At 50.1% G+C, this 19975-nt stretch overlaps 2 protein-coding genes across 3 annotated transcripts; one reads left to right on the top strand and one right to left on the bottom strand.

Annotated features, from left to right (window-relative positions):
- Positions 1-3141: 3141 nt before the first annotated feature.
- RANGRF (RAN guanine nucleotide release factor) lies at positions 3142-4632 on the top strand. 2 transcript variants are annotated; one of them, XM_004594759.3, is made up of 5 exons: positions 3144-3423; positions 3508-3624; positions 3837-3993; positions 4069-4157; positions 4342-4632. In XM_004594759.3, exons 1-5 carry the CDS (start codon positions 3347-3349, stop codon positions 4463-4465), a joined length of 564 nt encoding a protein of 187 aa, XP_004594816.1. In that variant the 5' UTR covers positions 3144-3346; the 3' UTR covers positions 4466-4632. The 2 variants fall into 2 exon arrangements, with proteins under 2 accessions (XP_058532240.1, XP_004594816.1); XM_058676257.1 differs by lacking the exon at positions 4069-4157 and having other exon boundaries at positions 3142-3423.
- SLC25A35 (solute carrier family 25 member 35) lies at positions 4600-7723 on the bottom strand. The gene is made up of 5 exons (XM_004594761.3): positions 7276-7723; positions 6226-6291; positions 5709-5861; positions 5302-5436; positions 4600-5177 (listed from the first exon to the last, which is right to left on the bottom strand). The coding sequence occupies exons 1-5, from the start codon at positions 7648-7650 to the stop codon at positions 5004-5006; spliced, it is 903 nt and encodes a 300-aa protein (XP_004594818.1). The 5' UTR covers positions 7651-7723; the 3' UTR covers positions 4600-5003.
- Between the last annotated feature and the right edge of the window lie 12252 nt (positions 7724-19975).

The raw sequence follows: 19975 nt of genomic DNA, 5'->3' as shown, positions 1-19975 counted from the left end.
GCAGGGAGCCGGATGGGTAAATGGAATTAAAAGCTAACCTGGTTTTAGTGAAAAAAAAAAAAAGAAAAGAAATCCATGCATGTTTTTTTTCACATCATGTGTTTTCTAGTAACTAAGAAGGAGATAGACAAATCTTCATCTGCTGGTTCACTCCCCAAATATCCCCAACAGCTGTGGATGGGCCAGGTAGAAACCGGCAGCCTGGAACTCAATCCAGGTCTCCCACAAGGGTACCTGGGACACAAGAACTTGATTTGGCACTGACTGCATTATCAGAGTGTGCATCAGGGATATGCACTACAGGAACCTGGACACAGAGGTGAATGTGGGACCGGAACTCAAACTCTTGGAAAAATCTTCAGCCATAATTCATCCAAGGGGGTGCTTGACTTTGGACACTGAGTCTTTCCGCTGGTCACAGCCCATGTGATGATACCTTCAAAATGAGGGGCTCTGGGACACCTGTTCCTCAAGTCACCAGCTGTGTGCAGAGCACTGCGTAAATAAGTCTGTTGTAAAGCCTGCTTATATCAAGGGGCTGAGACCTGGATGTGCCCTCCCACTCCTGAGAATAGTGGCTGCAAGCTATCTCGGTTGGTCTCCTGAGATCCATCCCAGGATACTCATCATTTCAGCCATAGCTAGCTGGACCAGGGAGCTCATTCCTGTCTGGCTGGTGGCCTGGGAAGTGGCAGGCAGGAGGGTGTTGCCAAATCCCTACTTGCTGATTTAAGGGCAACTAAGGGACTCAATTACACTCTGTCTCTCTTGGGGAGTCTGAATGTGAACACAACCTGGAGCCAGCAGCGGGGAGGACACAAGAAAGAGGTGATGACATGAAGGAAGTGGGGCCAAGAACAGGGATTGGCCAACTCCTGTGTACCCCATTCTCCCAGAGGACTTCTGTGCCTGTGCCCTTGCTACTTAATCTGGGCAAGCCTGTTCAACCCCTGCGCCAAGACTGTTCACAGAACTGGGGGTAGGGACCAAGAGATCCCCAGTTGCACAAGGCTCACGGTAGAATGTGTCAGGCCACAGACCCCAAGTGGGGCCACTGGGAGTGCTTTCTGCCAAGTTTCCTGGGTCTGAACTTCTGGCCCATGACCAGGACCTTGCTGACTTCGGTGTAATGAGGTTCCCTTTCCAAGGATTCCCCAACTGCTGGACTGCCCTTGGTGAGAAGGGGAGACCAGAGGAGGGGCTGGCAGACACAGGCTGGCAGGACAGCGCACTGCCGCTGACCTAACCCCCACGCCCACCCTGAGTAAGGCTCCATGGGGTGGGCTCCTGCTTGCCCTCTGGGGCTTGCACTGCACACCTTTCCTTGGTAGAATTCCTCCTGGGGCAAACCTAACCCACTGTTTCTGCTCAAAAACACCTTCAGAGTCAACTATGCAGTTACTGAATCCTCCTGGCATTCTGGAGTTGAGAGGTTGACGCTCAGAGAGAAGTCTGACCCTTACAGGGATAAGTGATTTCCTAGCTCCAGGGCACACCCTACACTAACCTTGCAGCCCTGGCTGGGCTCACTCCCTGCCACTTGTCCTCACCCAAACATACACACACTTACCTTCTCCTGGACGTCTCTCTTGCCCCCACACCTTTGTTTCTGATGTCCCCTGGTCAGCATTATCTGCTGAACTACCCAAGTCTAACTTTAGGACTTGAGGCACACTCCACACTTCCACGAACGTGTGACAGTTGTGTCCCCATTGCCTTTGTGTGTTCTGGCAAGGTAAAAGGACTCACCAAAAAACTCATGGAAAATGTGATTCAACAGGAACCAGTGCAATGGCTCAACTGTTAATCCTCTAACTTCATGCACTGGCATCCCGTGTGGGCGCCAGTTCTAATCCTGGCTGCTCCACTTCCCATCCAGTTCCCCTGTTCATGGCCTGGGAAAGCAGTGGAGGGTGGCCCAACCCTTGAGACCCTGTACCTCACGTGGGAGACCAGGAAGAAGCTTTCCTGGCTTCTGGCTTAGGATCAGCTCAGCTCTAGCCACTGCAGCCACTTGGGGAGTGAACCAGTGGATGGAAAATCTTTGTCTCTGTCTTTCCTTCTCTCTATAAATTTGCTTTCCAATAAAATATATTTTAAAAAAATAAATGTGAATTATGAAAACACTAATGCATGGGTTTTAAAGCAGGTTTTTATGCATGTATTTGGTTTGTAAAGCAGAGTAACCCACAGAGAGATAAAGAGACATCTTCCATCAGCTGGTTCACACCTCAAATGCCACCAACGGGGAAACCAGGAACATCTGGGTCTTCCACGCTGGGTACAGGAGCCTAATCACGTGGGCCACTTTCTTCTGCTGCTCCCAAGTGCATTAGCAGGGGGCTGGATTGGAGGTGGAGCAGCCAGGACTCAAACAGGAACCCATATGGGATGCTGGTACTACAAGCTGGTGGCTTAACCTCTGGTAGCCTTTTTTAAATTGTCACTTCCCACGGATTTACATGTCCCCTTTTTACATGTGTCTTGACCCCATTTCTTTAAGAGTCCAAAGTTCTGGCAGCACTTGGAGCCCAGCGGGGAGGACCTGGTTCTCAGGTCCTTGGCACTGGCAAGTTTAGCTCTGTCCCCAACAATAAGCTTGTTATGCTCACAATACTGGGCCAGCTGCAGGGGATCAAGCATAAATGGCGAAACAAACCGGGAAGACAAAGTTGCGTTCAAAGCTACAAGAACAAAAACTCAGTTTATGCTTGTCCAGGTGTGTGGGGGCGGAGGGGGGCCACCCCACCCCCTCTGCGTGTTTGCAAGGTGTGGATTTGAGGAGAATTAGCTCTGTAATCTCCGAGTGTCACGTTCAGGCAGGCACCTGCACCCATTGTTCCCTCTAATCCCCGATCCGGGGAGTGAGTGCTCAGGTGGGCAGCTCCGGGGGTGAGGGGGACACCCCACGCTCTCAGCTCCCTTCAAGACTCACTCCCCCAACCTCCTAGGGAGCAGGCCCCTTAAACCAGTAACCGCCCCTTAGGAGGGTTTCAGTTACTTCTCCCCCCTCTCCACCACCAAGATGCGATTGCTTTAAAAGGAGGATGCCGCCAGGCCAGGCCCCGGCAGGTGACCGCTGCAGGGCGTCACAAATCCTGCAGTGGAGTTTCGGTCCAGCTCCTACCGCGGCCCGCGACCCCGCCCCCTGCCAAGAGGCCAGCGCCTATTGGCCGGCGTGGCCGCTGGGCGGGGCCAAGCCTTAAAGGGTCCCGGAACTAAAACCAAGACCTGGAGCTGGGGGCGTGGCCGTGGCGGCTGCGAGACCAGGGGGGCTGGAAGCCGCCGTGGCCCCATGTGGGTTCTTTGTAAACCCCTCTAATGCCCGGTCCCTAGTCACAGGCCCATGGAGCCCACGAGAGACTATCCGTTGTTCGGGGGTGCCTTCTCTGCCATTCTCCCTCCAGGGGCCATTGACGTGAGGTGAGAGAGAGGCCCAGGAGGTTGACGAGGCGGGTGGCGGGAAGACGCTGGGATACACCCAGGGCCTGCTTCGCTCCTCTCCAGCGACCTCCGACCGGTCCCGGACAACCAAGAAGTCTTCTGCCACCCCGTGACCGACCAGAGCCTCATCGTAGAACTTCTGGAGCTCCAGGCCCACGTGTGCGGCGAGGCGGCTGCGCGGTGAGAGGCGCGGCCGGCGGCCAATGGGAGGCCCTGGCCCCAGGACGCGTACGGGGCCCTGGGGCTGGACGGTTACTCCGGGCGGTGAGAACTCCCAGGGCGAGGCCACACCGCCGGAAGTGAGATGCTGCTTGGGGTGGGGGTGGGGACGGGAAGAAAAGTGAGGGCAATGAGAGAGGCTCCTCCCCGACCCTCGGCCTCACCCACCCCAGGTACCACTTCGAAGATGTTGGTGGGGTGCAGGGGGCTAGGTCCCAGCAGGTGGAGTCTGTGCAGTCCCTCGGTTCTGAGAGCCTGGCCCTGCGGAGCTGCTGTCCTGAAGCCTGGGTGCTCTCAGGCAAGCAGCAAGTGGCTAAGGAAAACCAGCAGGTGAGGACCAGGAAAGGTGAGGTGGGGGGGCCCACAAAGATCCAGGTTAAGCAACCTGTCTCCTGTTGCTTTTAGGTAGCAAAGGATGTGGCAGTGCATCAGGCCTTGCTGCGGCTGCCCCAATACGAGACTGATGTGTTGCTCACCTTCAATCAGCCCCCCACGTAAGGAAGAAGGGAAGAGGCAGGCAACTTGTGACCCCAGGAGAATAAAAACTGGGGAAGGGCCTGAGCAGGGAGATCAGCTGGTAGAGGCTTCCAGAGGAGGGCCTCCTGGGAGAATAGGAAATGGGAATTTGGCAAGCCTCTGGCTCATAGGATGTTCTCTGTTCCTTCCCCCACCCCTAAGCTCTGACAACAGGTCCTCTCTTAGCCCTGGAAATGTGTCCCCTCCACCCTGGAGCCTGGGTGACTTTGAACAGCTGGTAACCAGTCTGAACCTTCATGATCCAACCATCTTCGGGCCCCAGTAAAGATACTGAAGTATTTGTGTGAGGTTGCTGGGGACTTGGGGACTCCATTCAGCGAGACCAAAAAGAAGAGGTTGAATATCTGGGTTTCCTCTTCTTGCTCCCCTGTGCGTTAACACAAGACACCTCCTCCTCTCTGCAGAAATAAACTTGCTTTATAACCAATATAATCTCTGTAGTTCTGAAGTTAACAGGACACCCAGACATCCCCCACACCCAATTCCCTTTGGTCGTGGAGGGAGGAGTTTAAAGCTGTGCAGAGGGAGTGGCAGTGGACAGGAGGGAGGACCCTTCAGCCCTGAGACGGTGCCCATTGTTCAGGGGGACCCTGGGAAGGGAGGCCTGAAGAAACAAGTGGGGAGGACAACCATCCCTTGTGATGATTCAACCCTGAGAGAACAGATAGGGAGAGGAGCTGGCTGGCTTTCCCTCCGCTCCCCAGTGGACGGATGAAAGGTCACTGGTCACAGTCAACTAGGCTGTGATACAAAGGCAAAAGTGTCCAAGTAAGTGCTGATGTGGGGAGTGTGAGAGAGGGCCACTACTTAGTGTACTTGTGGTAGAGGGAGCGCAGCTGGTCCCAGAAGAAGAGGGAGAGGATGGTATGGGGTCCAATGCGGAAGTAGGAGGCACCTATACCCTTGTACATGCCAAAAAGGCCCTCTGTCCGAGCTGTCCGCAGCAGAGCGTCCAGAATCCCCCGGTACATGAGGCCCTGGAGAGGGGAGGAGATCAGGCAGAATACAGGATTGCAGGCTGCAAGCCCCCCTTCCCCTCCCCATTCCCGCTCCCAGACCCAGCTTTTACTGCATGGCTGTGCCCCCTGTGTGCCTTTTTACCTTGCCTTGGGCATCTGTGGGCTGGTTGTAGAGCCTTGTACAGGCTACATCAAAAGGTGTCATGGCCAGGACCACTGCGATGCCACTCACCATGGCAGCTGCCAGAGCCAGTTTCCAACTCTGGGGAGGAAAGATCTAAGGAGGAGGAAGAGGGAGAGCTTGGTCTGTCAGCCAAACACTGAATCCTTAGGTCCAGGGCCAGAGCCGGGGAGAGCTTCCTTGCTAAGTCCAGTGGTGGGAGCCTCCACTCCAATAAGGGGAACCCACTGTGGAGGAGGAAGGAGGAGCCCAGAGCACCCCCACCCCCACCCCTAAGCTCTCCTACAGCTCTCACATCTGGCTGTTACTGTCATCCCCTCCCTCTATCCCCATTCCCAGGACAGCCCCAGCCCTTCCCCAGGCAGTACCTCCCACTGGCTCATGAGGTCCTTGGTGGATGAGAAGGTGCACAGCTGGGTGGAGGAACCCATGATGACTCGGGGCAGGCCACCCAAGGCCCCACGCCACAATCCCACTAGACCATGTTTCTGGCCAATCTCGGCTAGTGCCTGAAACATGCCCTGGTTGGGGGTGGGGAAGAACATTGAGGGGTGGGATGGTGTTCTGCCACCTCTTAATACTGTCCTTAACACACACCTGCCATCTAGAGAACCAGTTTCAATGTGGGCCCTCGGATGTTACCCGAGAAGATGAAGTGAGGACATGAGCAGGTCAAGAGATTGGGACAGGAGAAGCAGGTGCAGGAGGCTAGAGGAAGTGGGGCACATGTTGGAAGCAGAGTCTGGCCAGACTCCAAGGGGTAGAACGGGACTCAGCTGACAAGGCAGAACAGTGGGTGGGGTTGGAGCTGTAGGGTACCGGGAGGAAATCTGAAGGGAAATGGAGAGGATGGTTGGGCCAGTAGCAGGACTGGGGATGTCTCACCTGATGCTTGTACTGGTGACCTACAGCAATCTCGGAGGCTGCCTGCGCTTGTAGATGTGTCTTCACCTGGGGGCCAAATAGGACCCTGAACCACTCTCCAGCTTCCCCTAAGGTTGTTCACTAACAACACTCTTTTCATCAGAAATGATAATTGTTCCCATTTAACAAATTGGGCATGAGACTCCAATTGGACAGATCTCCCAGCACTGTCACACTCCCCACCCCCTTGGTATCCTCCCTTCCCTGGGGCCAGAGGTGGGGTTGCAGAGGTTGGAGACTGGCAGCATTTCCCAAGACATGAGGCAAGACCCAGGTGCCCAATCTCTCCTGCCAGCTCCCCCGTTCCCAGACTCAATCTTCAGCCACCACCTTGACCAGGTTCCCCATTAGACTTTGGCCACTACCTCTCCCCTCCCCTAAGACCTGAGAGGCCTGTAACAGGCTGACTTTGGAGAGGTCACTGTCCCTGAATTGCACTGTGGGAGGGAGACCAAGCTGTCCCTTCCCCTTAGGAGCACTGAGCAGCTGTGTGACCTTGAGCTGGTCTCCCTCCCTCTCTGGGTCCCAGGCTGTTGACCTTTCACCTGAATCAGAGAACTCAAAGGTGCCTTGTGGTCATGCCCAAGACCTCCCTGATCCCTCCTCTGGCTGATGCATGTTACTCAAACTCTTCCTCTTCCTCTCTCCACAAATCCAATCTTCTTAGCACGCAATAGTAACAAAACTATAGAAGCCACAGGGACGTAGGAGCACTGGTTGTGTATGACTCCCTTGGGTTCCCTTCAGATCCCCAGGAGTCATACAGCACTTATTCCTGTTCACAGTGCATTCTAACATCACTCGCACTGCACAGATGCGCCAACAAGGCCAGGATCTGAGCTCCAGAAAGCATGACCCCAAAGCCCACCACTTGCATCAACACATTTGACTTTGTCCATTGGGTCAGATCAGAAGCCCTGCACAACCCCTGCCAGCCCTCTACTGCTGACAGGCGGAGAGCCCCATGCTTCCCCGCTTACATCTGAAGACCCTGTGCGTGAGCCCTCTTACCATGTAGATGGGGCTCCCGAGATAGGCGCCCATGACCCCAGCCATGGCCCCGGCCACCAGACAGCGGGGAGGACTGAGGTTGCCTTCTGCTGTGTGCAGGTAGCCCCTCGCTTCAACCACCCCATAGGTTCCCAGCCGGATGCCATTCATCAGGAACTGGTACAGGAGGGCGGGGGCCAGGCCCTTCTGCAGGGCCGCTAGGCCGTCCACCCTGCCGATGGTGAAGAAGGCATGGAAGACGTTCCGGTAGTGCCGCTTGTAGGAGCCGGGGACCTGCAGTTCTCCCTGCAGCTGCATCCTGGTCTTCACCACCTCCAGGGGGTTGGTGAACACACAGGCCCCGCAGCCTGCCAGCCCACTCATCAAGAAGTCCATGGTGGGGATGGGATGGGGTAGCAGGTAGCCTCAGAAAGACAGGTGCAAAGTCAGTGGAGAAGACCTCAGGCTGCTGCGACTCAGGCTCTAGAATCTATAGAGTAAGGGTCAAATGTCAAGACGTCAAGGGTTAGTTGGAATTCAGCAGTTAGCAGCTGGCCCAAAACAGGGAGAGAAAGAGCAGTTTAGGAGATTTTGGCGAGTCAGTTAGGTCAGGGTGCACGACCACCCCACCCCGAAGGCCAAGGGATGTGAGCAGAAGCCGCCGGGAGGTGACAGGTGGGATGCTTGGGGATGGCAGGCCAAACCTCGGGGGCCCAGGAGTAGAGCGAGGGGATAGAGTAAGGCGGCGCTGGGAGGTGGGGCAGCCAGACAAGAAAACAAGCCCAAGAAAAAAAAGGGGGGGGGGCGGACTCGGGAGAAGCTCCGGCGGCGACCCCGGCACAGAGTGAGAGGGCTGCCGGATCGGGGAAGGCGGCTGCAGGAGCCGGGAGCACCTTCACCCGGGGTAGCCTGCGGAGGCCGGGCCGCCACACTCCAGCCCCCGGCGCGCCACGCCAATGGGCGCCTTGCAGGGCCGCGGCTCAGAGCCGCGCCCAATCGGCGGCCAGCCGGCCCCGCGGCCAATGGGAGGTGCTCCCGGCGACCGGCCCCCCGGGTCCGCCCGCGGCTGTTGCGTTTAACTCCTCCCGCCCCGGGTGGGCGTCCCTGGAGCGGGACTGAGGGGCTGGGGCCCAGGGATCCGTCCGCTGGTCCTGCAGGCGGCGGAGCCTGGAAGGGGTTGTTTGAAGCTGCTGCCCTTTCCAGCGGGGGTGGGCTCGGATGCCCCTGGAGAGTCGGGGGACCCCCTCCCGGAAGCTGCGGCCCCACCGCGCGGGAGGTAGCGCGCACCTGCCAGGCCGAGCTTATCTCCTGAGGGCTGAGTTAAAAAGGTGTGTAGGTTCGGGCACCGCCGCCGGGGTGTGTCTGGCCGCGGGCAGGGGCGCGAAGAAGGAAGCAGGTGAGGCTTTAGGAGGACGTGGTCCGAGCTTGGTCAGGGTCCTTGAGCCCTTTTCATCTTCCCCAGCAGCTTGGAGGAGAGAGAAGCCAGGGAGGGCCAAGAAGCGAGGGATCTTGCTCCTTCTGTAGCGAGGCCTGGGTTTTTCACACAGTTAAAATTCTGGACTCTTGGTCCTTGCTCAGGAATGTAGTAATGTTTAATCACGGAAGGACGTTTGAGAAGAGACTGGGGAAGCTGTGGACAGAGCTGGAGGGGGTGAAGGCTGGAGAGGCGGCACTGGAGGTATCAGCTCCTGGACTTGGCTTACCCTTTGCATCTCCCTTGCTCACCAGCTGGAGGACCTCGGGCGAGTGGTTAAACATCTCAGAACCACCTGGCCATGTGACCTTAGCAATATCTCTTGCACACATCTCTGTGAGAAGGGGTGTTTGGCTCTGACAAGGTGCTCCGTATCCAGTTCTCGTGAGAGCTGGGCCTGGTACATCCTGCTCCCACCATCCGGAAAGCTCTGGCAGCCTTGCCCCACCCTGAGAATCACCTCTTGGCCCAGGGATCTTTCTCCTGGAGCCCCCACACACAGCCACTCCCACCTCACTTTTTTGTCTCAAACATTTGCTCGCTTTTGGTTAACTGTGTGTATCCCTTCCCGCAGTCCCTTCCCTGGGAGATTCTGGGGCGCCAGGTCTGAGTCTTGAACCTGAGGTGAAACGGGACAGGAGTGTGCTTACAGCCAGTGCTTGTTTTACCAGTTAATGACAGATACCCGCGAGAAGCTGCTTCTGAAGGAAGGCTTGTTTTGACTGATGGTTTGGAGGTTTCCAATCCAAGATTCAGTGACCCCACTGTCTGGAAACCCATGAGGGCAGAACCCCATGCAAAGGAAGCACCACATGGTGAGGAGGGAACAGAGAGAGGGGATGCTGTCTCCCTGTGCTTACACTCCTTATACAGGGTCCGTGATTCGCTGAGAGGGTCACTCTAACCACTCACTTCAATCCAATTCAATTCCAAAAGCTCCACCCTCGCACACCATTCATAGACAAACCCTCCACTCCAAGGGTAGATGCAGACCTCAAGGCGGAGCTGGGAAGCCAGCTGCTCTTCAAACTAGACCAGTTGCTACGACGGTTCTTAGAGCCCGTACATCCAATTTCCCCTACTATTGATCTTCATGACTGTGATATGTTGTTGTAATTAATGAGCCCATATTGATGTATTATTAACCAAAGTTCACGCTTCAGAGGTTGGCTTTATTTTTGCTTAAAGTTCTTCTGTTCCCGGGTCTCACATCACACTTGATTGCCTTTCTTCTTCAGGCTCCTCTGGACAGTTATGATAAACTTGACAGTTTTGTGAAGTGGTTTTGTAAATGCACAAGTTATTCTTACTTTATTTTTTAAAAATGTGTTTTGTTCTTACTAGGTTATTCTGTAAAGCTGCAGTCTTTCTTGTACCTGGACTGGGTCATGGGTTTGGGGCAGGAAGACCACCAGGGTAGACTGCCATTTTTGTTGCGTGTTATCAAAAGCATGGTACGTGGCACACCATCCAAGGACTGGTCACTGTTGGGGTTTGCCTTGATTGCCCACCGGTGGTCGTGTTGGTTTGCCTTTTTTTTTTTCTGTTGTAAAGTTACTCTTCCTTCTCCCTGTTTTCATACCATGGACTTCAGAAGGAAGTCCCTCTGCACAGCCCACCATGAAGGAAGAGTTATGCATCCTTGCTCTACATAAATTATGTGAAATTCTCTTATATAGGATGTTTGTCTCCCTTTCCCACTCATTTATCATTCACTCAGCCATTTACCTAAAACACTATGGACTTACGGATATTTGTTTTTAAAATTTAGGTTGTAATTCAATATACTGGCATGGCCATTGTGGTACAGCGGGCTAAAATGCTGTAGGGTGTGTGTTGGGGGAAGAGAAGCACATTTATCCCACACTGGAGTGTTTGCTTCCAGTTCTGGCTATTTTGCTTCTGACCCAGCTTCCTGCTAACGCGCAGCCTGGAAAGCGGCCGATGATGGCTCAAGGACCCCAGTCCCAGCCAGCCACGCGGGAGACCAGATAGAGCTGCAGGCTTCCGGCTTCAGTCTGACCCTGCCCTGGCATCTGGGAAGTGAACCAGCAGATAGAAAATATCTCTCTTGCTTGCTTGCTGTCTTGCTGTCACTCTCATTTTCACTCTCACTTTGACTCAAATAAATAAAACCAATATTTAAAAATAACTTCTTGCTCAAACAGTCATAACTTTGACCTTTGGGGGAGCTCTTTCAGCTGGCTCCTGTCTCTCATTGACAAAGTCTCATCCAAGGTATTTTTATTAGTTTATTTGTGTGTATCTGCTACCCTCATCCTATGATCAGCGATTTCTTTTTATTGGAGAGTGGTTTTGCCAATCAGAATGTGGGCACTAGGTGCCAGAGTCCAGCTCCAGCTGAGTTCAGAACTCGAGAAGGGTGCGTGGATGAGGCGTAAAGAGGAAGGAAATGGACCACCATGATTTCATGATCATAATGGACAATGCGGGAAAGCTGTCCGCTTTATTTATACAGAAACAAACTCTGGCTCAGACTTTTAACCTCATGGTCAAGTGGGTTTTCTAAGGATAATTCTGCCATTTGCTTAACCTAAAAACTCTAGAAGTTCCTGCTACAATTCTTATTCTACAACTTAATCTTGTATCACGAAGAAAAGGAAAACCTAAAGATCAAGGAAAGAATGAAACCCTAAATACAGGTCCCTTGATTAGCATAAGGCCAATGGGGACAGTCAAGACAGTATGAATAATAAAAGGCCCTTGACATTAACCTCCAAGCTCACATTGAGTAAAAGAGCCAACTCCACAGTAGCAAACAATGACTGAATGGATTAGAGTTCTTCGGCAGGGTGGTCCGGTGTCCATGCAAAGGAAGGTGGAGCTGCATTCAGGTGGTTGTAGAGACATCCTGGACCCTGCCATACAGCGGGAAGTTCCTTGAGGCCCTGCCTGCAGTGGAACAATACTCTTCACACCTTCGTGTCCCCCACATGCACTGCATGGACCCCAACAACTAGGTGTGCCTGTTATGACCAAGGTGTCCTTGCTTCTTGCCACTTGTTCCAGGGAGGGCAAGGAACGACGTGTGTGTGTGTAATTACTCATGTGCATATGCGAGGTCCTGTGTGTAACCACATGTATGCTGCATGTATTCTTGTTGATGCTGGTCTCTAAGCCATCACAACATGGATCATTCCAACCACTCTATAAATGAGCACTCCAAGAGCGAGGAAGGGGCTCTCATCATTTACCAATGTCCTCATCGCTCAGTCTCAGTCTACGTATGTAGGAGTAACACAATTGTTAACTCATCCCCTTGTGAGAAACCGCATGAAGCTTATCTACCTGGACTATATTTGCCTATGGTCTTTTTTTTTCTTTAAATATTTATTTATTTATTTTCATTAGAAATGCAGATTTTCAGAGAAGGAGAGACAGGGAGAAAAATTCTCCATCCATCCACTGGCTCACTCCCCAAACAGCCACAATGACTAGAACTGAGCTGATCCAAAACCAGGAGCCAGGAGCTTCTTCTGGGTCTCCCGTGTGGGTGCAGGGTTCCAAGGCTTTGGGCTGTCCTCGACTGCTTTCCTAGGCCACAAACAGGGAAGTGGAGCAGTCAGGACACGAACTGGTGCCCATATGAGATCCTGGAGCTTGAAGGGGGAGGATTAGCCAATTGAGTCACTGTGCTGGGCCCTGCCTGTGGCCTTAGAGACCTACTCAGTTTTAAATTTACTTAGGTTGGGCATGGCAGCGTGGCCTAGCAGCTAAAGTCCTCACCTTGAACGCGCAGGGATCCCATATGGGCGCTGGTTCTAATCCCGGCACCTCCACTTCCCATCCAACTCCCTGCTTGTGGCCTGGGAAAGCAGTCGAGGACGGCCACAAGACCAGCCCCTTTATTATTTTTTATTCACAGTTTTCGAAAGATTTTATGGATTTTTATTGGGATGTCAGATTTTATTTTAAGATTTATTTTATTTTTATTGGAAAATCAGATACACAGAGAAGGAGAGACAGAGAGGAAGATATTTGTTCTGTTGGTTCACTCCCAAAGTGAACGCAATAGCCAGAGCTGGACCGATTCAAAGCTAGGAGCCAGGAACTTCTTTCAAGTCTCCCACATGGGTACAGGGTCTGTAAGGCCCCCCAACAGGGAAAAACCTTACCAATTGTCTCGAGAGAGTGAGTTTCCCCAATGACCACCGAAGACGAGACTTGATGCAAAAGCAAGAGGCTTTATTCGATTACCAGCGCGCTGGGGCCGAGGCCAGTTCCTCACGCAGGAGGCTACGCATCGACCCTGAGTCATGGTATAGCATCCTTTTTTTTTTTTTTTAATTTTATTTTAAATTCATTAATTACATTGTTATTATGTGACACAGTTTTATAGGTACTGGGATTCTCCCCACCCCTCCCCAAGGTATAGCATCCTTTTTAAAGGCTAAACCAAGTCTAAAATCATAAAACCATAAAACCATAACCATGAACAAGGAAGGGGAACCATAAACATAAACAGGGAGGGGGAACCCTAAACATAAACAGAGAGGGGAACCCTAAACAAACCCTAAACATAAACAGGGAGGGGGAACCATAAACATAAACAGGGAGTGGGAATCATTAACATAAGCAGGGAGGGGGCCATGCAGTTAGGGGCGGATGCTAGTTGCAGGTGCCCCTTATCTCTCAGGCCCCCAGGTTCTATCATGAAATATTTCACTGCCTTTCACTGTCCTTCCAATCCCAAATGTTCCCTTTCAGGTCCCAAGGCTTTGGACCATCCTGACTGTTTTCCCAGGCCACAAGCAGGGATATCAGATTTACAGAGAGGAAACACAAAGAGAAAGATCTTCCATTCGCTGTTTCACTCCCCAAGTGACTGCGACATCCAGTGCTGAGCCTATCTGAAGCCAGCAGCCAGGAGCTTGTTCCAGGTCTCCCATGTGGGTGCAGGGTCCCAAGGCTTTAGGTGGTCCTCCACTACTTTCCTAGGCCATAAACAGAGAGCTGGAAGGGAAGTGGACCATCTGGGACACGAATTGGTGTCCATATGGGATCCTGGCACATGCAAGGCAAGGACTCTAGACACTAGGCTATCAGGGTCCCACATTTTTCAAAAATTTCAGAAATGGGGGTTTGGAGGTATGGGAGAAGAAACAAACACACAAAGCTTCCATCTGTGGCTCATTCCTCAAAAACTTGTAATGACTGAGCTGGGCCCAGTGCCAGAACTCCATATGGCCTCCTATGAGTGGCAGGGACCCACCATGGCCTCTCAGGGACTGCATTACCAGGAGTCAAACATGGATCCAGGACTTGAAGATCAACTCTAGCTGAGTTCGGTGCTCCAGAAGGATGTGTGGAGTCAGCGAGAAGGGAGACAAGAACCACTATGATTTGGTACTCACGATGGACAACTCAGAAAGGCTGCCATCTTTAGTTATAAAGAAATTATCACAAGTCTTTGCACAAACATTTAATTGTTACATTTTTTGCCTCATGAGGCAAAAAATTTTATGATTATTTCGAAGCAAGTCATTATTCAAACAGACCTGCAATCACTAGACAATGGCCAGGAACTCTGCAATCAACAGCACATATTAACAAAATATTTCTATAACATTTTACTTTTATACAAATCTATTTTGCTTTATAAAAGAAAATAAACGTAAAAGTGCAGGCATTGAAAAATTATTAAATCTTTTAATCAATCACACAATAATGTAAGCAAACTTCTTATAGTACTGGTTTAATCATTGTTTGCCTAGTATTCTCACCCTCTTGCCCAGAGGCAGTGGGAGAGACTGAAACAGCCCCTTCACTTTAAATTTTTAAATAAATAAATAAATAAATAAAAGACAAACAGCCCAGTTTCTCCAAGATCAAAAAGCTTTCATAACAATGGTATTACCCACTTTCCTGTAGTCCTTGACCCTTTGTACCCTAATCAACTAAGTAAGATTATTTAAAAAAAACTTTCATTAAGACTGCTTTTCTCATTTATTTAGACCATTTTTCTTTCTCTTAATATAAATGCCAGTGCAAGGCAAAAATAAATTAACCCTATCCGCCTTAAAGGAAACCACACATAGTCAAATGGCCACATCCATCCATGTACTGTAAGAGTCCAGAGAGCCTGGTATGATAGCCTAGCAGCTAAAGTCCTTGCCTTGAACACACCAGGATCCCATAGAGCCATGAGTCGTAATCCCATTGTCCCTTCCCATCCAGCTCTCTGCTTGTGGCCTGGGAAAGCAGTCGAGGATGGCCCAAAGCCTTGGTACCCTGCACCCACATGAGAGACCTGGAAGAGGTTCCTGGCTCCTGGCTTTGGATTGGCTCAGCTCCAGCCGTTGCAGCCACTTGGGAGTGAATCATCAGACTTCCTCTCTGTCTCTCCTCCTCTCTGACTTCCCAATAAAAATAAATGAATCTTAAGAAAAAAAAAAAAAGATCCCAGGGATGCATGGTGAGTTCCTTGTGCCTCCACCTGCTCCTAAGATATCATCAAGCCATTTCCCAAACGCACGTTGTGTATATAAACTCTGGGACAAAAGATGGGCACACAATCAGGCATTCAGAAACAGGGTGTGCTTAATTGTACTACTGTGTGCTTTTAGGAGTGTCTCATTGTGTTACGTTGCTAAAGACCTTTCCACATGCGCAGATAAACAGCATCCCCAAGAGGATTCCAGGAACTTTCAAAGGGATGGCTGAGAATCCATACAATGGGGCAAAGCAGCAATGAAGTGATTGGAGGGACATCCACCTGACCTTGCCACTTGGCTGGAAACTCCTTGAAGCCTTACTAACAGGGAAGCTGTTCTCTTTACACTGTTGTACCCTTTGCCTCAACTGTACAGCTCCCAGCACATTACTCTGATGCAGAATGGAGATTTCTCAACAATGTTGTCTTCCTTGGTAGGCCAAACATTCACCCCAAAGAAACACAAGAGCCTATTTGAAAGAACTTCCAAGGGTCAAAGATGAAATTGAGCAACAAAATAAATACTCATAGTTTGGGGCTATAAAATAACGATCCCTAAGTCCACACTGAATGACTGAACAGATTAAACATAGAGGGGAAAGGACAACTAAATATCGAAGAGTACTTTATCAGAGTTCCAGTGAAACATGAGTGATGTAGAAATTATCTTTTTGGCGGGGATGCAGGTGTGTTTTTTGTGAGGTTTATTTAAAATATGAAGAAATCAGGCCCAGCACAATGACCCAATTGGCTAATCCTCCCCTTTCAAGTGCCGGTATCCCATATGGGTCTTGCTGCTTCACTTCCCATCCAGCTCCCTGCTTGTGGCCTAGGAAGGCAGTCGAGGACGGCCCAAAACCTTGTGACCCTGCATCTGCATGGAGACCCAGGAGAAACTCCTGGCTCCTGGTTTTGGATCAGCTCAGTTCCAGTCAGTGTGGCTGTTTGGGGAGTGAACCAATGGACAGAAGAGTTCTCTGTCTCTCCTCCTCTGGAAATCTGTCTTTCCAATAAAAATAAATAAGTCTAAATCAATAAATAAAAAGGGAGGAAATCACAGGTAGATGTTGGCCAAATTCAGAGAGAAAGGATCTGTCATCACACGCAGGCTGCTCCCCATTCCACAAGTCAACAGCCAGGTTTCCAGAATTCAGTTCATGTGCCACACCAATATCTACTAATATTACATAGAGGACCTCACCAAGGAGCGCTACCTCTTCGACTAGGTTCCAGAGAGGACCAAGAGGATAGGGAGTAAAGAAACACATCTGCCTTAAAGTGCAGTGACCTTGATTGGAGAAAACAAGGGCCCCACTTACCTTCTTATCTTGTGAAGAGGCTTCCCGTGGTCCTCACCCAGTTCACAGGAGCAGGCTAACTCGTCATTCCTGTGCACACTGGCATGATCCTCTTCCCTGCACAGGAGTCAGCTCAGGAATAGGTGGCACAACATACCCTGTGAGTTCTGATGCCAAGACACATTCCCCCAGGCACTGGTTGTTAGATCAGAGATCCTGTTATGGTTGACACCAAGTGGATGTGAAAGCCCCAGCTCCTTGGTGACACTCCCTACCCATCAGCACCCCAGCCTCAGGCCTCTGCCCTAGTCCTGTGGTATGTCATGTGACCCTACATTTCACTTTTTTTTTTTAAGTCAGTTAACAAGATAGGCAATTGGTCTTACATGAGAACCAGTACAATCAGTCCTCTCCATTACCTGAACCAGTTCCCAGGTAGCTTAGACTTGTATCTTACTCAGTGTTCAGGTTTATTTCTCCGAAGTAATAGACCTTTTTTTTTTTTAAGTATTTACTTTTACTGTAATGGCAGATTTACAGAGAGAACGTGAAACAGAGAGAAAGATCTTCCATCCACTGATTCACTTCTCAAGTGGTTGGGACAGCCAGAACTGAGCCAATCTGAAGCCATGAACTAGAAGCTTTCTCCCGGTTCACTTGGGTGTAGGATCCCAAGGCTTTGGTTTGTTCTCAATTGCTTTCCCAGGCCACAAGCAGGGAAATGGATGGGAAGTGGAGCAGCAGGGACCAGTGCCATTTTTGCTATGACCCAAATCTTAGCATCTGTTTCTATTGTTCAGTTTCAAAATTAAGGCTCACTGAAAAAAAGATATGTAAGATTGTTTTACTATAATTATTACTGATTAAAGCAGTACTTAATGTATTTAGAGAATTTTACGTTTGTATTGCATCACCTTGACTGTTTGGAAAGTGTGGCAAGTGATTGTCCATCACAAAAATAAAGAAGCCTGGAGCTGGCATGATGGCTCACAGACTAATGCTCCACCCGCATACACCAGCACCCCATATGGACGCTGGTCCTCATCCCAAATGCTCCACTTTGCATCCAGCTTCCTGCCTGTGGCCTGTGAAATGGCCCAGAGCCTTGGCCCTGCACGCAAGTTGGAGACGGAGATGAAGCTCCCGGTCTTGGGTCAGTTCAACTTCAGCCATTGCGCGCCTCTAGGGGAGTGAACCAGCATATAAATCTCTCTGTCTCTCCTTCTCTCTAAATAGAATCTGCCTTTCAAACAAACATAAATCTTAAAAAAAACAAACAAAAAAAAAAAAAGTAAATAAGCCCAGGAAAGTAGATGCTAAACCAAAAAAAAAAAAAAAAGGTAGCATACTGGTTAGACAATAGATGCGGAGATTGATGGAACAAGAATAGAGAGCCAGAAATTGCTTCACACAAATGTAAGATATTTATTGGTTTATCTATTTATTTATTTATTTGAAAAGCAAAGAAAAAATGTGAGTTCACACTCTTTTTATTTCTTTTGTTTGTTTGTTTGTTTTGCTTTTTTTTTTCCAGTTCACAGACTCTTGACAAAGAACTAAAAGCAATTTGTTGTAAAAAAGAAAACATGTCAACAAACAGTGCTGGGACAATTAGAAGGCTACATTATGTACACGTGTGTGTATGTGTGTACATATGCACATATATATATATATGGTCTTACATTGTTTATAAAAATGTGAGACTATAAGAAGAAAACATAGGAGGAAATCTAGATCTCCTTGAATTTGATGATATATGTTCAACACTAAAAGCATGATCTAAGAAAGAAAAAGAATGCTGTGGCAGCCATTTGGCACAGCTAAGACACTGGTTAGAGCTTAGGTGGGGAACACCCCCCTCCCTTGAACTGTAGGAGGTCTTCAAAACCACCTGCAAAGGAAGTGCAGGGCTTGGAATTCAATATGCATGTGTAACAGGTTAATTTTAACATAACGATTTTGTATGGACTGTGAATGCTGATATAAACAGCCTAATGGTCTTTGGCAGAAAAGTTTCTCCACCCTCTCGGAGAATGGACACTGCAGTACAGCACATTAAGCCACCACTAGGGCTGCTTGCATTCCATATCAAAATGCCTGTTTGCAGTGCACTTCTTCTTTTTTTAAAGATTTATTATTATTGGAAAGCCGGATATACAGAGAGGAGGAGAAACAAAGAGGAAGATCTTCCGTCCGATGGTTCACTCCCCAAGTGAGCCGCAATGGGCCGGTGCGCGCCAATCTGATGCCGGGAACCAGGAACCTCTTCCGGGTCTCCCACGTGGGTGCAGGGTCCCAAAGCTTTGGGCCGTCCTGGACTGTTTTCCCAGGCCACAAGCAGGGAGCTGGATGGGAAGTGGAGCTGCCGGGATTAGAACCTGGAGGTGCCGGGATTAGAACCAGCGCCCATATGGGATCCCGGGGCGTTCAAGGTGAGGACTTTAGCTGCTAGGCCACGGCGCCAGGCCCTGCAGTGCATTTCTGATCCAGCCTCCTACTAGCATACCTGGAAGGCAGCAGAGGATGGTCCAAGTCCTTGGGTCCCTGTCACCCACGTGGGAGTCTGGATGGAGTTTCTGGCCCCTGACTTTACCCTGACCAAGCCTCCTCCATTGAAGAGCTCTCTCTCTCTCTGCCTTTTAAATAAGCTATTAAATTATTAAAGATGCAATGAAAACTAAATGCACATTTCTTGTCAAAAGAAAAGTAATCTGAAAAGTCTACATACTGAATGATTCCAACCATATGGTATTCAATAAAAGGCAAACTACAAAGACAGTAAGAGTGGTACCTGGGTAGGACTGAATAACTGGGCCCGACAGCATGGCCTAGCGGCTAAAGTCCTCGCCTTGAAAACCCCGGGATCCCATATGGGAACTGGATGGGAAACAGGCTGCTGGCGTTAGAACCGGTGCCCATATAGGATCCTGGTGTGTGCAAGACAATGACTTTAGCCACTAGCCTACCGCACCAGGCCCCCAAATAAAATTTGTAAGTATGCTTTTGATCTTTGAGAATTTTCCATTAGTGTTTTTATGTGTCTTTTAAAAAAGAGGTTTATTTGTTTTATTGGAAAGTCAGATTTACAGAGAGAAAGAGATAAAGAAATATCTTCTGTCTGTTAATTCACTCCCTCAGTGGCTGAAACTGCCAGAGCTAAGCCAATCTGAAGCCAGGAGCCAGGAGCTTCTTCTGGATCTCCCACGAAGGTAGCAGAGTCCCAGGGCTTTGGTCTGTCTTCCACTGCTTTACCAGGCTACAAACAGGGAGCTGGATGGGAAATGGAGCAGCCGTGATACGAAGCAGCACTCATATGAGATCCTGGCGCATGTAAGGCAAGGACTTTAGCCATTTGCTAACATGCCGGGCCCAAGAATAACTGTTTCAAAAGAAAAAAAAAAATGTCATAAAGTGAAATGCTTCATGATGTCTTCTCAGAAAAGAATTCAAGTATTGCAGAACCCTACACAACTTGGAGGATGAGTGGATGCTGAG

Source organism: Ochotona princeps, chromosome 17 (genome assembly GCF_030435755.1).
Source record: "Ochotona princeps isolate mOchPri1 chromosome 17, mOchPri1.hap1, whole genome shotgun sequence".
Classification (NCBI taxonomy): domain Eukaryota; kingdom Metazoa; phylum Chordata; class Mammalia; order Lagomorpha; family Ochotonidae; genus Ochotona; species Ochotona princeps.
This window is presented reverse-complemented; position numbering and strand designations above follow the sequence as displayed.

Bases quoted from the DNA above. Each gene is read 5' to 3' on its own strand.
- RANGRF (XM_004594759.3), top strand. From the start codon at position 3,347: ATGGAGCCCACGAGAGACTATCCGTTGTTCGGGGGTGCCTTCTCTGCC. The intron at 3,424-3,507 runs GTGAGAGAGAGG...GCTCCTCTCCAG, and splicing joins CCAGGGGCCATTGACGTGAG to CGACCTCCGACCGGTCCCGG. The intron at 3,625-3,836 runs GTGAGAGGCGCG...CACCCACCCCAG, and splicing joins TGCGGCGAGGCGGCTGCGCG to GTACCACTTCGAAGATGTTG.
- SLC25A35 (XM_004594761.3), bottom strand. From the start codon at position 7,650: ATGGACTTCTTGATGAGTGGGCTGGCAGGCTGCGGGGCCTGTGTGTTC. The intron at 6,292-7,275 runs GTAAGAGGGCTC...TTTGGCCCCCAG, and splicing joins TCGGGAGCCCCATCTACATG to GTGAAGACACATCTACAAGC. The intron at 5,437-5,708 runs GTACTGCCTGGG...CCTCCTCCTTAG, and splicing joins ACCTCATGAGCCAGTGGGAG to ATCTTTCCTCCCCAGAGTTG.